Genomic DNA, 17,258 nt, shown 5'->3' with positions numbered 1-17,258 from the left:
TTACATTCTATCCCTTTGTACCATTTAAAATTTTCATTATGAATTTGTTTAATTTTTACAATGAAATTTATAACAAATTGTAGTTAATTAAATTGAAGCTACCCCCCAAGGGGAAAAAAAAGACCCTTGTTGCTTTATACTGTGATTGTTAGGTCCAAATGTTATAATGTCTGTGATCATAAACTATAAAATACAACAAATAAATATTATGGTCATCTTTACTGTGCCCATTATTCCTACTACAACAGGGAAAGGCTATGCTTTCCTTCTAAGGGTCTCTTCCCAAACTGGACGCTGTTATCTCTGCGGGGCCACTTCAGCCTCGCTCACTGGCCTGCCTCCAGCTGCCTTCTCCACGGTTGTTACAGCCTCAATTTTCCTTTGAGTCTGAGGACATTGTGGCTGGTGATGGATAACAGACTAATTTGCATCCATTAAGAATGGCATATGGAAACATAAGAAACAAATTATTTTTTTACCAGTAGCCAAATAACTACAAATTGAAATGCTTATTAAATTGACGAGACTGATGGAGAGCGCTTTGCCCAGGGCAACAAGCGTGTTGAGGAGGACTTACACACGACCTCTACAGTGTGACACAGCTCCCCCTTGCGGGTGTGGAAGTTTAGTGGTATGTGTCAGGAGTCTTAAAAGTGAGCATACCTTTTATCCAGCAGTTTAACATCTGGGAAGTTCTGCTTTGGGAATATCTAAGGTTTTATGCAAAGATACAGATATAAAGCTATTCGTAGAAGTATTGTTTGTGATAGAGAGAATTAGAAATAACTTGAATGTACAACGGGTAGGAATTGGTGAAATATATTTTGCAATAGCATTGATATTTATGACTCCTGTTCCCACAATTCTTTGGAGATTTTTTTTTTGGTTGATAATAGAAGTTAAGGACATGACCCTCGAAGTTAGACATACTCTTTGGTAGTTAAATGTGATGTTGTAGATCATTAATTTAGTAATGTGGAAATATGTTAATATATCACTGAGTGAGCATAGTGGATTGCAAAACACCGTGGCTCCATTTTTGTAAAAACACATGAAATGAATGTGGAATACTACATCCAAAATCCTACAGTGTTATTGCTTAGTGGTTGGATTGCAGGTGATTCTTACCTTTTTTTTTTTTTTACTTATCTGCATTTTCTGATTTGCCACAATGAACAGATAATGACTTGTATAATGAAGAATAAGTAAAGTGCAAGGAGGATGGAGGGGGAAGAGAGCCTTTCTGGCGACCCGTTTCAGCTGTGCATTCTTTCCCCAGGTGAAGTTTGCCAGAGATTCCGGCTCTGACGGGCACAGCGTGAGCTCCCGGGACTCTGCGGCCCCTTCTCCCGTACCTGGTGCTGATGGCCCGCCTGCTGATCCCGCCGTGTCAGTGCCCATGTCGGTGCCTTTCAAGTCAGGGTAAGACACTAGAGTTGTGTCAAGCCCTATTATTGTCCATAAAAATTACTGAGAGGGGTTCAGAAATAGGGGTATAGCTGCAAACTAAAAAATTTCTAAATGTTAAAAATGGGATGAGGAAAATGGGAAAAACACATCAGATTTTTCTGACAAAGGATGAATATTCATAGCCTGTTAAAGCACTAACTCAGATATTTAAGAATGCCTGTCAAATCCTGGAATAAAATTGGGCAAAAGGCATAGTCACAAAATACATACCCAAGGGAAAGAATGTAAATAGTAAGCATTTAGATGGAAAATTGTTCACCTTCACCAGCTTTCAGAGAGTAAGCAAACTCAGGAGTTAAAATTCTGTTTCACTATTGAATTGGCAAACGTCTGGAGGGACGGTTTGCACACCCAGTGCAGTCTGGACTGGCGGTCGTGGAGTTGGTTCTCATCTCAGGACATGTCTGCTCGCTTGCAGGGAGCCGGCCCTTCGCGCCAAATCCGACTCCCTCAGCGAGCAGCTCGCCGTCAACACAGTGAGTATACGGGTCTGTCTCCCTCTCCCCATTTTCATGTGGAGGGTGGAGATTTTTTAAAACTTTTGAGAACTGAAGATTTAGCTAGAAATTGATGATTACTTTATTCATATTACTTGGGAGTCAGTATAAATTTGCCTGGGCTTCTGCATAGATAGGCCTGGATTCCAATCTCTGTTCTTGTAGTCTTTGGTCCTCAGCTTCTTTATTACTAAAATGGAAGCGATTCTCATAGCCCCTTTGTAAGGTTCTTATGTGGACTGGAGATGTGTGTGTAACACACTGAGCTCGGAGCCTGCTTACGGTGTGTTTCCAGTAATCCCTCAGGAGACTGGTATGAGGTTCGAATGAAATAATGCCTATGGAGTTTTAGTACTGTGTCAGGCATATTGTAAAAGCTGATAATATTACCTTATTATTATTGTAATTACTACATATTATTGTAGTTATACTGCATATCTTCATACTTTCATCCTCTTAGAGGAAGGAATCTTGCACTAATGCAGCAGCTAGAGTTGACTTTGAAAAGGACATTGGGCCTCCGTGTTTCCCTAAATATAAGATGAGATCAGCATCTGCTGTAGTAAAATTTGGATTTGAATGTGTGTAGGAGGGTGTACACTGTAGTTTGCTCCTGTCCTACCTGGCTCATGACGGCATCTAAGTTTGCTGCCTGTGGATGATGAGGTGATGACTAAAGGACTTCAAGTTCTAGAGCCCCGTGGCCTTCACCCACCACAGTGGGAAACAGGATAGTTGTGTGGAATGAAATTGAACAGTAATTTCTCTCCACCCCTAGTTTACTTGTTTATATTCAGCCCAAAGAAAGAATTATTAAGCAAATAATTGATCTGAGATGTGCAAAAAGTGATCCCCTAAACCCTAGAAGGAAGAAAAAAAATTGAAAAACAGTTATGATTTCAGATTTTTGAACAGTCACCAAAAAGTTGTACAGTATTTATTCTGTGGTGTTCTCTAGACATGGCTACCTTTGTCACCTGTTTCTGAGTTTCAGTGACTTGTACACTAGAGGTCTTTTTCCTTTTTTTCCTTTTTTAAAAATTGAGGCAAAATTCACATAACGTAAAATTAATCATCTTCTTTTTTGACATTGAAGTCTTTATTTTTTGTTTTGAATAGGTAATTACATTCATATGGTACAGTTAGCGGAACAATACAACAAGATACACATTGGGAAGACTCACTCCCACCCCTGCCCCCATCTACCTCATTCCATCTCACCCCACCTTTGGCAACAACTTTTATTAGTTTTTTGTATGTTCTTTCAGTGTTTCTTTATGCAGATGCTAACAAATAGGAATACAAAGTTTCCTCATTCATATTTTGTCTCTAGATCATACTGTTTTATTGTGTGGAGTCCTCCCTTGCTGGATCCAACTTTTTTGATTATGCATCTCCATCAGTTAAGAAAAAAAGTACATACTCCCAGTCTATGTCTATTTACAAACTATATAATAAAGCACTGTCAATCCTTGTAAACAGATTTACTGTCTTGTTGCTGTAGCTATAAAATAATTTTAAAGTAGAGGTTGTGGTCATTTCTGTGCTCAGTAGATCATCTTGGGCACCCTCAGAGGTATGTGCTCTCCACCCTGAAGGCTGTACTTTGAACCAGTTAATGGATACAGCAGCCTCGAGCACAGGGGCTACTGGGAAGTGGGTGTGAATGCACCAGTGTGCAGCGCGCAGTCAGCACCAGGCCAGAGTTACAGGAAGCTGAATTTAGAACAGAGCTGCTGTTTTCCTTCCCTCCTCTCCCCAAATCTCTTCTGAAAGTCTATCTACTGAATTTCTTCCAGGCTTTTGAGAAAGTATTATCATCTAAAATGCCTTACTTATTCTCTTAATCTGTACTTTAGGTTTTCATCTGTAAAATGAGAATAATTACGCACGGCGGGGAGACTTAAGTGAAGTGAAGTAATACATGTGAAACCACTGTCCAATCCAAACATACGGGGAATTATTTTTCCTGTTGTTATTATGTATGACCTGCGCATGTTTCTAGGCCAGAAAATGCTCTCTTTTTCTAGAAGAAATGGTTTCAAATAGATATGGCAGGGGGACTAGTTGGATGTGATACAAGAGCCACAGACACAGAGTTAACCGAAGGTAATGAACCTTGATTACAGTGGTTTTTGTGACTTTCCTGTCTTTTTAGAATCCCGATATAGTCAAGGCCAAGTTGATCTCTCGGATGGCTAAAATGGGCCAGGCCATGCTGCCCATCCTCCCACCACAGCTGGAGTCCAGTGATTCCGAAATGGAGGTGTGTTCCCCTGCCTGTGTTACGATGACAAGTGCAGAAGTTGCTGTCTTCTGTTCCTTTCATGGAAATTATTACTTTTCTGCCTCTAACCCAGAATCATTATTTAAGGGGTTTATATTCAAAATGATGCAGGTTGGTATTAACACACGTGTAGCAATTCTCCTGAGAAGTGGAAGCAATTTCCTACATCTACCACAAGAACTGGGCAGTTTTAAGTTTTAAGTAGGTAATTTAGCCTTCTACTGGAAACTCTGTTGCCAGTAAAGATCACTCTTGGGGCAGTATGATGCTCAAATCATAAAAGATGTTCGACTTGTATTCGTTAATTGAATGTTTAGGTCTTCTTGGAAAGTGTTGGTCTTCCCACTGATATTACCTGTTACTAAAGGTCACACTGTTGTGTCTTCAGTCATTGTATGTGGTATGGGGTTTTTTTGAAGTTCAAGAATTGCATTGTAACCAGGTCAGTTTTTTCCGTTATGCTTAGAAACTTTCGGATATAAACATCACATGTGTTTTTAAGAAATATTTATTATTTCATATTTAGATCTAAATTTTAATCCATCTTAAAATTGTTGCATAATATGAAGTAACAATTCTAACATAATTCTTTTCTGGTTAGTTAATATCTTGTTCAATGAAACCACCCTTTTTCAATCAAAATGCTTAATAGAGATTGAGTTTTTGGATTCTTTCACTTTGATGTAAAACATATAGCAAAGGTTGTACTCCTAAGAAGCATTTTTTCAAAATACTTTTATTTTTCACAATTTTGTTTTATCTCTTTTTGGAAAAGCTCTTAAGTAGATTTAACATTTAAAGCAAGGTGAGATTTCTATGGCCTGTTGTCATAGGATTGGTTTTTATCTGATCTCCAGAAATGAAATTTGGATAAGATCATATTCTTTTTTTTTTTTAATATTTATTTTAATCATTGTTCAAGGTCAGTTTTCTCCCTTTTACTCCCGCAAGATCACATTCTTTATTAAAAATTTTAAGTGCTACTTATTCTTTGTAGAACAATTTAAATTATTGAAAGAAGAAATATATTTAATAAACAGGGCATTCTTTTATATATATATTGCTCTGTGACCTGATTTTTAGACTCGATGTCATATCATGAACATTTTTGCCAGGAACATAAATAAGGTAAATAAATAAAGCATAGCATTATTACCTTTAAAGGCAACCCAGTGCTCTGTGATATTGATTTATCATAACTCCATTCACTGTGCTGTTAAACACTTAGGTTAGTTTAGAGCTGTGGTGATGTAGAGTGGGGTGCTTCTCCAGAAATGTGTAAGACGCGTCTGAGAGTGTCAGGGGCGAGAGGAGGCGTCGCAGTGAAAGGGTGTCTGAGCCTCGGCCCCTGAGCTGCAGCACAGCCGGTCACAGGCGCTGTGTACTGTGCCTCGGGTTTTCCTTTCCCTCCTGTGCGGAAGGGGGGCGTTTGTAAGATGGCTTTCTTTAGAGTTACAGTGGGGAGCAACATTGCTTTGATTTTTATGAAAAGAAAGACGGGGGGGAAAACACTAAAAATATATTATCCCAAAACATTATGGTAATGAAGTGCATGAATCCTACTCTGATTTTCATTGAGTACTTTGAAATGTACGGAGATTATTTGGCAGAAATGAAGAGCCTGGATTATCTCCTGGGTTTCCTTGCAAGGGAACCCACTTCTGTGGGGACATCTTACTTACGGTCACTGCTGTTTGGGTAAATGATACATTCTGGAGAGCAGTCACTTTAGCTGCTTCAAATAATAAAACCTGAACAACTTGGAATATTTGAAGAAATTATCTTTAACCGAGATGATTTACAAGGAGAAGGGGTCTTACAGTATTACATAATAGAGTGCTTCCTCCCAGCAGCCCGCGCCCTGAGCTCTTGCCGTCCTGCTTGCTTTCCCTTCCTCCTCTTTGCCGCGGAACCCTGTGTTGTAAGCAGGTTTCGGGTGGACAGTCAGCCTTAGTGGCTCACCCATAGTTAGGGGCTCACCCATAATAACCGAGAGGCTGGTGCCTGTTTCAGGAAGTGAACGCTCTGCGGGGAACTGGGCAGCCCGTGCCGAATCCACCTATCCAGCCCTCTCTTCAGCCTGCCCAGCCTCTGCTTCCACAGATGACCACACACGGTAAGGAAGCCCTCCAAGGCTCTGTGGCCTTGAATTGTGTCAGCACCAGAGTTACCATCACTATTCCTTAAATTGTTAGGCTGTATCATTTTAGTACTGAGAACTGGTCTAGGGTGTAAAACTTGTCAGTTTGTCCCTGGATAAGGCATTTTCAGACCTGGAGATGTCTTTGGTCTGCCTGCTATGTTGCATTACCAGTTTTGCAGATCTGTGTTCTGCTAATGAGATATCTCCCTTTATGTAATTCTGCACTTCCTGTCACCTGATGGGATTGTCCTTTTGGGTCACATGTACCCGAGAACACCCACTTTTGTTCTTTTGGCCCATTGCTGAGACTCCGGTAGAGTTGGTTTTAGGAGATTAGGTGAGGATTGTGGTGAAGTCTGAAGCCCGATAGTATGTAAGGTGCTACTCTGGACTCATGCAAGTAAGCATGGCTAACGGTGAAAACTTCTTGCTTCATCTTAGCACCTCAGCCATCTGTTACTGGGCTCCAAGCACCCTCTGCTGCCTTAATGCAAGTTGCATCTCTTGATTCCCACTCAGCTGTATCTGGAAATTCCCACTCCTTTCAGGTAACAACACTTTAAAACCATATCATTTATAAGGTATAATTTATTATAGTTCTAGTTATTCTCTTTTCTTCTTCCTCCACAATTTGTAGCAGCTCTCTACAGCCAGGGATTATAGTTTTTCCCCTTCCTGAACCACCACTATTTTATCCTTAAACCAGTCAAAGGATTATGTGCCTTATGGGTTGTTCTAAAGATTAAATGCAAGAACAAACAAAGCACGCGGTACAAAACCTGGCACACTGTCAAGGCCCATGCCACGTTTGTTTCCTTTCTTTTTCACACATATCTAGTTGAGGGGTATAAGTTTACATCTCCTTTGTTCTTGTCTTTCAAACAGCTGAGAGGTGAAGATTCTTCACTTCACTCAGCACAGTAGTTGTAGGGTAAGGGTGGAGGCTTCATAGAAAATACGGCTGGACTCTGGTGCCTAGTCTCCAAAAGTGATCCCCTAAAGTAGGTTTTTTCATTTTTAAAAAATATGTTTTTATTTATTTTTAGGGGGGGGAGGGAGGGAGAAAGAGAGGGAGAGAAACATTGATGTGTGAGAGATACGTAGATCAGTTGCCTCTCACACACTCGCAACTGGGGACCTGGCCCACAACCCAGGAATGTGTGCTGACTGGGAATCAAACTGGCGACCTTTTGGTTCACAGCCAGCACTTAGTTTTTTCAGTTTTTACAGAAGGCAGTGGCAGCAGCCTGTCTACCTCTGCTGACTGTTTGTCTGGATTGTGGACATTTTCTTCTGTCTCTGTGCATTTGATGCATAAGACATACTCCCAGTAGTAACAGGGCCTCACTTTCTTAGTGATTCTTAATGGAAGAATAGGAGTGATGGTGGGCAGGTTCTGTTCCATTAGGTTGGGGTGTATCAGTGTTGAAAAAAGTCCCACTTGCCCTCTCTTCACTCCTTGATGGAGAATTACCATCCTGTAGACTAAGATTTTTTAAATGTGTTATTAATGGGTAGTTATATCTGTCTCTGGAAATGAGCTGCATAGCTACATTTTTTTACTTCAAGGAAGAATAACCATCATCATTAAAGGGACAGCTGCTGTTTGTTCAGCATTTACTATCTGCCAGGCACTTAACAGGTGCTAGGAACTTTACATATGTTTCACTTCATTTACTTCACACAACAACCCTAAAAGGTGATGTTATTGTTTTCATTTTATAGTCGAGGTGAATGAGGCTCAGAGGGAAAGGAGAGCTCTTGGTTACATAGATGAGCATTAGAAACTAGCCAGGAAGAGGCCTCCTCTGGAACCTGGCAGTGGATTTGGTTTGGCATCTCAGTGCACACCTCTTCTTTTACCCCGATGGAAGGTCAGCAGAGTTGTCTTAGTGTTAACATTTCTTAGGCCATACGTAGGCCCTGTGGCTGGGGAATGAATTCCTGCTTAACTAAATTGTGTCTCCAGAGGACTGGAGACTGACCGGAGATACCCTACCCCCACTTTCTGGGCAGGGCTGCAGTGACCGGGTTACAAAGCTAATACTCCTGCTGCGGTTCTTACCTGATACCAAACCTTCATCTCATCCACCTGCAGCTTCAATAAGTTTGAGTGTCCTTCTGGCTTGTCTACTTTATTTCATCAAAGATAAATTAAGCAATAAAGAAAGACACAAATGTTTTATGAACTGACTCTTGGCGTTTTCTCAGCCCTATGCAGGTATGTCAGCCTATGCTTACCCCCAGGCGCCGGGCGTCACCTCCCAGCTGCAGCCCGCGCGGCCCTTGTACCCAGCACCGCTCTCCCAGGCTCCCCATTTTCAAGGTAGGGAGTGATCCCTTCAGTTTCTCGTCTTCTGCTCTTGCTGTGCTCTCCTTCCTCCCATCCCTGTTTCATGTTTACTCCAATTAGACCTCTGCCTTTTCTTTCTTACCTTTTTTCAAAGGTTTTATTTATTTATTGTTAGAGTGAGGGGCAGAGAGGGAGAAGGAGAGAAACATTAATGTGCAAGAGAAACATCTGATGCTTGCCTCTCGCACGCCCCCAACTGGGGAGCTGGCCCAAAACCCAAGTGTGTACTCTGACTGGGAATGGAACTGACAACCTTCCTTCTGGTTGCTGGGACAACGCCCTACCCACTGAACTACAGCAGTTAGGGCCTTATCTTTTTGTGAATAGCTTTCTTGAGATGTCATTTACATGCCTTATAGTTCATTCACTTGAAGTGTATGATTCAGTTATTTTTTAATAAGTGTAGAGAGTTGTGCAACCATCACCACAACCCAGTTTAAAACATTTCAACATCCTTCCTAAAAACCCTCATCTCACTTTCCTGGCTTTTGTTTCTTGCATTTTCTCACACCAGCTGTTTTTAATTTCTCTGCCAGAGTGGCTCTCTGAAGGTTATAGAAAATAGTAAAACATTGGAGGAGATCGGGAGAAAGCAGAATGACTATTTGTGGATGTTCAATATCTCAAATGAAAACTGATTTGTTAAAATTTTTAAATTATGAAAATAACATACTTTCATTAAAAAGTCAAACAACACAAAAGGGTGTAGAGAGGAAAGCTCTGTCCTCCATCATTAAAATCCCCTGACCATAGGGAACTGGTATTAACAGTTACTTGGGTAACTTTTTAGATCCCTCCTATGCATGTACACACGTGGTTGTCTTGTATATAGAACAAAACAAAATGAAACGTAGACAGCTGCAATTGTGCCCTCCCTTCTTGTTCTATAGTTTTAAAATTTTTAATTCTCATTCAACATGTTTGTTGATTTTAGAGAGAGGGGAATAAAAGAGAGAAACATTGACATGAGAGAGAAACATTGATCGGTTGTCTCTTGTACATGCCCCAACCAAGGACCAAACCTGCAATCTAGGCATGTGCCCTTACTGGGAATTGAACCGTGATCTTTTGGTTTATGGGATGATGCTCCAACCAACTGAGCCACACTGGTCAGGGCCTACAGCTTTGTCTTTTACATAATAATCACCTTTGTTATTAGGATAGTGGTAGGAGGAAGCAAGTATACTCTACAATGGGTTTCCCAGGTGCAACCTTTGTCTGGAAGCCCTGCCCCTGCTCTGTCTAGGAAACGATGAAATCCGTCATGTCTGTTACCATCACTCCCTCTTCTTCCTCCCAGACATGGTTGTGTATATATGTCACCAAGGAGTTAATCTTGCTTTTCTTTATGCTCCTTTTGTACCTTGTACATGGTCCTTTTTTTGCACTTAAAACACTATGGTAGTGATCTGTTTACATGTGAGTCTCTTCTCACCAGACTGAACTCACCAAAGGGCAGGAGCCATGCTTTATTCATTGCTGTATCCCTGGTTCCTGGTCCAGTGCCCGGCACACAGTCAGATGAATGGAGAAGCAATCTGAGCTGCTAGTGCTATGGCAGACCACAGTGGGCATACGTGTGCCCTTGGACCAGACTGTGTCCCCAATGCATTTTGCAGGAGCATAGCTTAGCTTTGGAGCCCTTTTGCTTCTGTCCGCTTGTGGGGTCAATGCTGATATGGCTCTCCTACCACCCATGAGGAGGGCTGGCCTGGGGGCCCTTAGCCAGAAAGAATGTGTATTGTTTGGGGAATGGATTGAACTCCCTCCTTATCTCCTTTTGGGAGCAGCATCTTGTCCTGTGATTGCGTCTTGAGCTTTTCTTCCTGCAGGTACACAGTGAGGTAATGTAGTTTAGAGTCATGTGTAGGACATGTGCCTCCTTTGTCTGCGACCCCTTATAATGAACCTCAGACTGGAGGGGGTGCGGTCCCTCTCTCATACTGACCCCCCCCATGCATTCCTCTGTAATGTGAGTAATAAACGGCGTGTCCACATCTGCTAGCCTTCTGGGTGGCTTTTTTTGGAATATCATGAACACTAAAGCAGCTGCCCTGTTTGGGGCTCCTGTGTTACAGTTGGCATCACGAACAGGATATTCCAGAAAATACCCATTTAGTAGACTGCATATGATAACATGCAGGGTAGGGGAGGCCAGGGGAGAATCCTGGAAACAGCAGGGGGGAATCCCAGGCTGGTGTGCGGGGGGGTGGGGGTGGGGGGCGAGGGGGCGCCCCCAACACTCGCGCTGGCCTGGTGAAAGACCTGTGTGGTGGGGGGAGAAAGAAGTAGCCGAAGCAAAAGTACAGACAGCACTCCTAGTATTTGGAAATGTTCACTTCCTTCTTTCCTCTGCTGAGAGAGCTGTTGGCTTTTCCTCATCTAGTGTCCTCTGCTCCAGTTTCGTAACTTTCTTTTTCACTTCTGTTTAGGATCTGGTGACATGGCTTCATTTCTCATGACTGAAGCCCGACAGCATAACACTGAAATTCGCATGGCAGTCAGCAAAGTGGCTGATAAAATGGATCATCTCATGACTAAGGTGACTGCATTAGGTTAGGGGTTATGTTGAAAGTGGGGACAAGCAGGGGATACAAATAGGGAGCAACCAGGGTTGTAGGTGAACTCTTCCTTGGTTTCCTGTATTCATAGTAGTTAGTAGTTATTTCCCTAGAAGGTAGTTATTGTTTTGGAATCCATTTAGCAGTAGAAAACCCTAGCTTACATTAGAGATTATCTCAAACTCATTAGCACCTTCAAAAAAGTGGCTCTGTGTTGGGTACATTATATTTCCCTATCCAAAAATTTCTGACAGAGGTCTTTCTGGCACCCTTTCGCTAGGTTGAAGAGTTACAGAAGCACAGTGCTGGCAATTCCCTGCTCATTCCTGGCGTCTCGGTTACAATGGAAACGAAGATGATCATGAGCAACATCCAGCGAATTATTCAGGTGAGAGCGATCGGGAACAGAACACTCAGCCCGGAGGTCTTGCCCTGCCCTCTCCCAAGATGCACTGCCCTTTAAACCTCCGCTCCGGAAGTGGAGAGCATGTAATAAGTGCTACACTGAGTTGGGAAATTTTGGAAAGTCGATTATGGCTTAACTCAGTCCCAGTGACTTACCACTATGTATTCAGGAGGAAACATTTCTTTTTGACTATGTTTCAGAATTTTGCTTCATTTTATAGCCATTTATGTGTTTAATCTATTGGACATAATGGTAAGGTATAAATTGATATGTTGTTTTAAGTATTATTTCTATATGGACATAGTTCTAGTTTTTTGTCTCAAAATATGTAACAGTGTCACTGTCCAAGTTGATTCCTGTTATCTGTTACTTTTCTCTTGAAAACTTAAGTTGAGCATCACACATTTTGAATTTAGGAGAATGAAAGGTTGAAGCAAGAGCTCCTTGAGAAGAGCAGCCGGATAGAAGAACAGAATGACAAGATCAGTGAACTGATCAAAAGAAATCAGAGGTAATAACAGACACGGGACATTGGCTAGGACAGAAGGGTTTAATCTGTAAATGCCCAAGTTAAATAAATGTCTGTTTAGGGCAGTTTATCTGCATTTCTTCTTTCTCTGTTTTCTGCCTGTCATGTAAACTATTGCTTGTTTTCGGAGAGGCATGTCAGCAGAAAGACCGCAGCTGGACTGTGTCTGAATCCCAGCTCTGCTCGTCTTTGTTTGTTACCTGGCTTTGGGCATCTCGTTTACTCCTGTTGGCCCTAGTTTCCTTGTCTGTAAAAGTAGTGTTAATACTTAGAACACTGGTATCAACTCTTCTCTCTTCTGTGTAGGCTGACCCTATTTAATCAACCAGAACTTCACTGATTTCTGTGTGAAACCCAAGCGTTTTGTAATTTTTCTACATCCTTTTGAAGATTTGGGGAGCGGAAATCAGGAGTACATATTGTAGCATATAGTATTTCACTTCGAAAAATCATTCTTCATGTTTCTCTTCTCCAGTGTCTCTTGTCTCTCATGTGGAAGGGGGGCAGGGAGTGGCTTCCTTTTCTTCCCTCCTTGCAGCCTTCTTACTCCAGTCTCTTGCCTTCTCATCCCCTCTCACCACACACCCTTCCAATTTCTCTCTTCTTCCTTGTGCTAGTTCAAAGCAGCTCACCTCCGGCCCAGGTTCCCGCCTCCGAACTGGGTTACTCCAGCTCTAAGGGAGACAAAATGCCTTCAGATTGTTTCCATGAAGGTATAGAGCAATGTTGTGAGGACTGAATGCACGTTGGGTTACACCTGGAGTGCATTTGGTGCTTGACAGATGTTTTATTTTTCCCTATTTATTCATAGGTATGTTGAGCAGAGTAACCTGATGATGGAGAAGAGGAACAACTCACTTCAAACAGCCACAGAAAACACACAGGCAAGAGTATTGCATGCTGAGCAAGAGAAGGTAAAGTAACTGGGGAGAGGAAAGCTCAGGATGTGTAGAGCTGAGGAGTGGTCCAATGTACGTACTTACATGTCTGCTTTTCAGCAGAACTGTTGCCGTCTTTGGGAAGAGAATGAGAAAAGTTTGAATAGATATTAATATGTCTATCATCCAGATATCTATTATGTAATATGCTTTGCAATAAATTGACTCAAATTATTACTGATCTTAATAATTTAAGGAAAGAATTATACACTTTAGGGTGTGAGGGTGATCTGTCTATGACATCTGTCACACCACTGATCTCCAGGGTTGACTCAGCTGACCTGGCTGATTAGGCAGGTGTCCCCTTCCTCCCTCACTGATCCATGTGTGTCCCTCCTGAAGCTGTGTGCTCAAAGAGGACGGCCTTCCCCGAAAGACCTTCCCCACTAGAGGAGAGGGCTGGCCTTTGGTCAAAGATACCCGAGGAGCTGCGCTCCCCTGCTGGAGCCTCCAGACAAGCTCTCAGGGTCCATTTGTGAGAGCACGTAGAGGAGTCAAGCTTGCAGGACTTCAGACACATCCAAATGAGGCACTGCACATGGCAGTCTGCCTTTCTTTACACAGTATAATTAAAATTCTTGTTTTTTAATAAAGAGTTATACAGCTTATTACAAGCTAAATTTATTCTGTTGACAAAAATAATAGAAAATTCCTGTTATGCCCTGTAACAAATGTTTTTAGTGAAATTTAGGATTTAGTTTGCTCCTCCATCCGTGTCTCCCAGAGCATTTTACAACACTGCTGTTTGACGGCAGGCAGTTCAGAATTAGGAATTAGGAGCTGTGGAGTAACAGTAAGGAAGACCCCAGTGGGCTCTGGGTTGGGATCCACTGATTCTGAAGCCCTTCCCCTGTCCTGGCTCCAGTGCCACCGTTTGTCCAGAATAGATGCCTTCTTGTTTGGGCTGCCACTCCTCGGCTGGGAGATCTCAGTCCTTCTGCTGTTTTCTCAGAGGTTTAAGGAATAGTTTATATTTTATATTTGAATTTTTTAAAAAACATGAAAAATTGAATGGCATTCACTTTATAACTTGTGGAATTTACTCACTTTTTCATATTCTGGTAATGATAATGATTTCTTACCGTATTTTGCCGTGTATAATGCATAAAGTTTTTTGGCCAAATTTTTTTGGGGAAAATGAGGATGTGCATTATACATGGGCAATACTAATTCCATATCTATATAAATGTTTTAAATTTTTATTTATGCTTGTGCATTAAAAGTATAACTCTACAAAGCAATAACACTATTCATAAGCAAAATAATACCCTGGAATACAATACTCGGTTTTGGTTCTAAATATAAATAAATAAATAATTGAATTGAAAAATTGAAACGAAAGGTTTTTTCCCTGAAAGTTTGGGCCAAAAACATGGGTGCGCATTATACACGGGAGAGCATTATACCTGGCAAAATACAGTGTGTCTCATGCTTTTTTCCTTTGTGTTCTCTTAGGCATAGTCTCCAGGTAAATAATATCTTTGAACCCATGTCCTCAGATCAGCAATGCCTTGCACTGCACAACCCTGTCCACTCCTTATTCTTTCCCATTGCTACTTTTCACCATGCCTGGGTTCTGTGTCTGACTCCTAATGCCTAGGTCAGTTCAGCCAGCAGCCTATGACATTGGTGACATTAAACAGTACTGGAGTCACCTCTCCACTCCCCACTCTTTACTGTTCCTCCTTCTGCTTTTATTTTCTCCCCTTCCCTTCCCTTCCCTTTCCTTCTTCTTTCTCTTCTTCCTCCTTCTCCTGCTCCTCTTCTTCCTCCTTTTCCTCCTCTTCCTTCCTCCTCCTCCTAACCCAAGGGTATTTTTTATATCCTAATAGGCCTTTCTGTGTATGGTTCTGAGATAAAAAGCTTTTGTGTGACCTTCAGCTCTGTGTGTCCTTCGGTGAGAGAGTGCTCACCTGTCCCACGGCCTCTCCTCCAGTGGCCGTGGCTGCTGCAGGGCTTGTGCAGGTGGTCCTCAGTCTGGTGTTACAGAGCTCACAAGCCACAGAGAGACACAGAGCTCTCTGAGCATTGTTTAAGTAAATGAATAAGTTTAAAACTGCCATAAGAAAGACAGGTGATAATAAGAAAGTAGACAGCTGTAAAATTGCATGTAAAGTACAATGGTATAAGAGCAGTAATGGCAGTAGCAATGTAATATAGTACAGGAGAGACAGTTCAACCTCATAAATATGTTGCTGCCCAAAAATGAAGCCTAGTCACCAGAAGAGCAGCCCCTTACTGCCTTTCCTGTTGCCTGCCTGCTCCCGATTTTTATAGGAATCAGTTCAGGTGAAATTAATGTGGTGTTTGTCATTTGTTTACCATTCCTTTTTATTGACATTCTTTTAATCATCATTTGCCTTATTGCCGTTATTACATAACATATAATTAGAGGGTTTTCCAGGGTAGCTATTTTGGTTTCATCAGATGTTACTTGAGAGTGTTTCCTAAGGACAGATGTCTGCAAGGGAATTCCTGAGTCAGAGACTTTGTACATTTTGGAGGCTTGACTTTGGTTCAATACAGGTTGAAGGTGGGCTTGGCTCTCTTCCTACAGTTCAGTCAGCCTAGAGTGTGTGAGGCCGGGTCATCAGTTAGAGACAAAGAACACCTGTGTTTAAAGTGACACTGTGCCTCGTTACTGTTCAGGCCAAGGTGACAGAGGAGTTGGCAGCAGCCACCGCACAGGTCTCTCACCTGCAGCTGAAGATGACCGCTCACCAAAAGAAAGAAACAGAGCTGCAGATGCAGCTGACGGAGAGCGTGAAGGAGACAGACCTCCTCAGGGGCCAGCTCACCAAACTGCAGGCCGAACTCTCAGGTACGTCCTTTGTGGAGAGGGCTGGGACTTGGACCATTTACACTTAAGGAATTAAACTCTTTCCTTCCTCTCAGTACATGTGGCTAATGCTCATGAAATTAGTGAAGACTGAGTCGAACATTAAGGTGGGCCAGTATAGACCTGCATGATGGTTTGATACAGAGGACAACAAAGGAACTGACTCTTTGTTTAGAGTTGAGCAGTGGCCATAGTTCCTCTTTGTTTGAGCAGGTTTGCCTTCGGTATCTTTGGGTTTATAGTTGGATTCATAGGCCTGGGCATTCAAGTTCCTCTCATGACACAGTGGAAGTTTGTGAAAGAAGTGCTTCCTGTACTGGTTGCTGCTTTCAGAGAGAATGGATTGCAGCTCTTCAGCCAGCACTCAGGGCCCCTTCAGCTTGGCTTGTGTCCCATCCTGTCCCGCAGTCCATCCCAGCTCTGGTCGTACCAGCCAGCCTGCTGCTGCTCTTCTGCACGTCTGTAGCTGTGGTCTTGCTTTTCGTCCATGCTGTTCTCTGGACTTGGCGTGCCTACTACCATCACCAGTATTTGTCTCCATTTCTTTCCATAATCTGCCTCTTTCAGAAGCTTTCCTTGTTTTTTTTCCCTACATTTGATCTTTAAAATTCTTTCTCTCAAACATTATTATGATCATTCTCACATGTTGCTTTTATCAGCACTATTTATATATATGTTTTCCCCTCTAGAGTGCAAGTCCCTGGGGGGCAAGGGTGGCATCTTGCTCATCTTTGTGAAGTTCTTTCCTCTAAATTAGTGTGAATTCAGGGCCTGGCACGAAGGTGGTGTTCAAGCCAGGGTGACCTGAATAGATTAGGAAGACCCACGTGTTGATTCATCCCACCTCAGTGTATAGAAACAAACATGGAAGGTGCAGGTGGGACCTGTGGGTGTGGCTGGAGCAGCAGCAGAGTTGGGAAGAAGCAAGGTTCACTGCCTGCTAGAGAGCTACAAAGCACTGATGTCCGTTGGTGCGGTGATCTCTTAAAGATAAATCCCTTTTCTTTTACAACATAGCCTGGGTGCATATGAGAGATAGGCTTAGATTTGAATGTCATACAGATATCCTCTCCTCTGTTCTTGTGGGGCCCCATGACAACTACCTTAAGAGTGCCATAGGGTCTCAAATGTTTTCCAAACAAAATAACTGTTGATGCATCACATGTTTAAGAGATATTCCAGGTAACTTTATTTGAGAAGGGATGTTTTGAAAGCAGACTCTTGGTAGAATGTCC

The 17,258-nt window shown here is 42.2% G+C and overlaps 1 protein-coding gene across 3 annotated transcripts in view; it reads left to right on the top strand.

Annotated features, from left to right (window-relative positions):
• FKBP15 (FKBP prolyl isomerase family member 15) overlaps positions 1-17,258 on the top strand; it is a 48,812-nt gene that overhangs the window by 20,219 nt on the left and 11,335 nt on the right. For 2 of the 3 annotated variants that reach the window (XM_045840528.1, XM_045840530.1), the window contains 11 exons: positions 1,280-1,422; positions 1,889-1,946; positions 4,126-4,233; positions 6,268-6,370; positions 6,839-6,945; positions 8,609-8,723; positions 11,183-11,292; positions 11,592-11,699; positions 12,134-12,228; positions 13,058-13,160; positions 15,834-16,005. In XM_045840528.1, coding sequence (XP_045696484.1) covers positions 1,280-1,422; positions 1,889-1,946; positions 4,126-4,233; positions 6,268-6,370; positions 6,839-6,945; positions 8,609-8,723; positions 11,183-11,292; positions 11,592-11,699; positions 12,134-12,228; positions 13,058-13,160; positions 15,834-16,005 — 1,222 coding nt within the window. The remainder of the gene's footprint in view (positions 1-1,279; positions 1,423-1,888; positions 1,947-4,125; positions 4,234-6,267; positions 6,371-6,838; positions 6,946-8,608; positions 8,724-11,182; positions 11,293-11,591; positions 11,700-12,133; positions 12,229-13,057; positions 13,161-15,833; positions 16,006-17,258) is intronic. The other variant, XM_045840529.1, reaches the window with a different exon arrangement.

The sequence above is a fragment of the Phyllostomus hastatus genome, unplaced genomic scaffold (assembly GCF_019186645.2).
Source record: "Phyllostomus hastatus isolate PE091 unplaced genomic scaffold, TTU_PhHast_1.1 phas_contig_34, whole genome shotgun sequence".
In the NCBI taxonomy this organism is placed as follows: domain Eukaryota; kingdom Metazoa; phylum Chordata; class Mammalia; order Chiroptera; family Phyllostomidae; genus Phyllostomus; species Phyllostomus hastatus.
The sequence above is the reverse complement of the archived record's forward strand: the minus strand, read 5'-3'. Positions and strand labels throughout refer to the sequence as shown.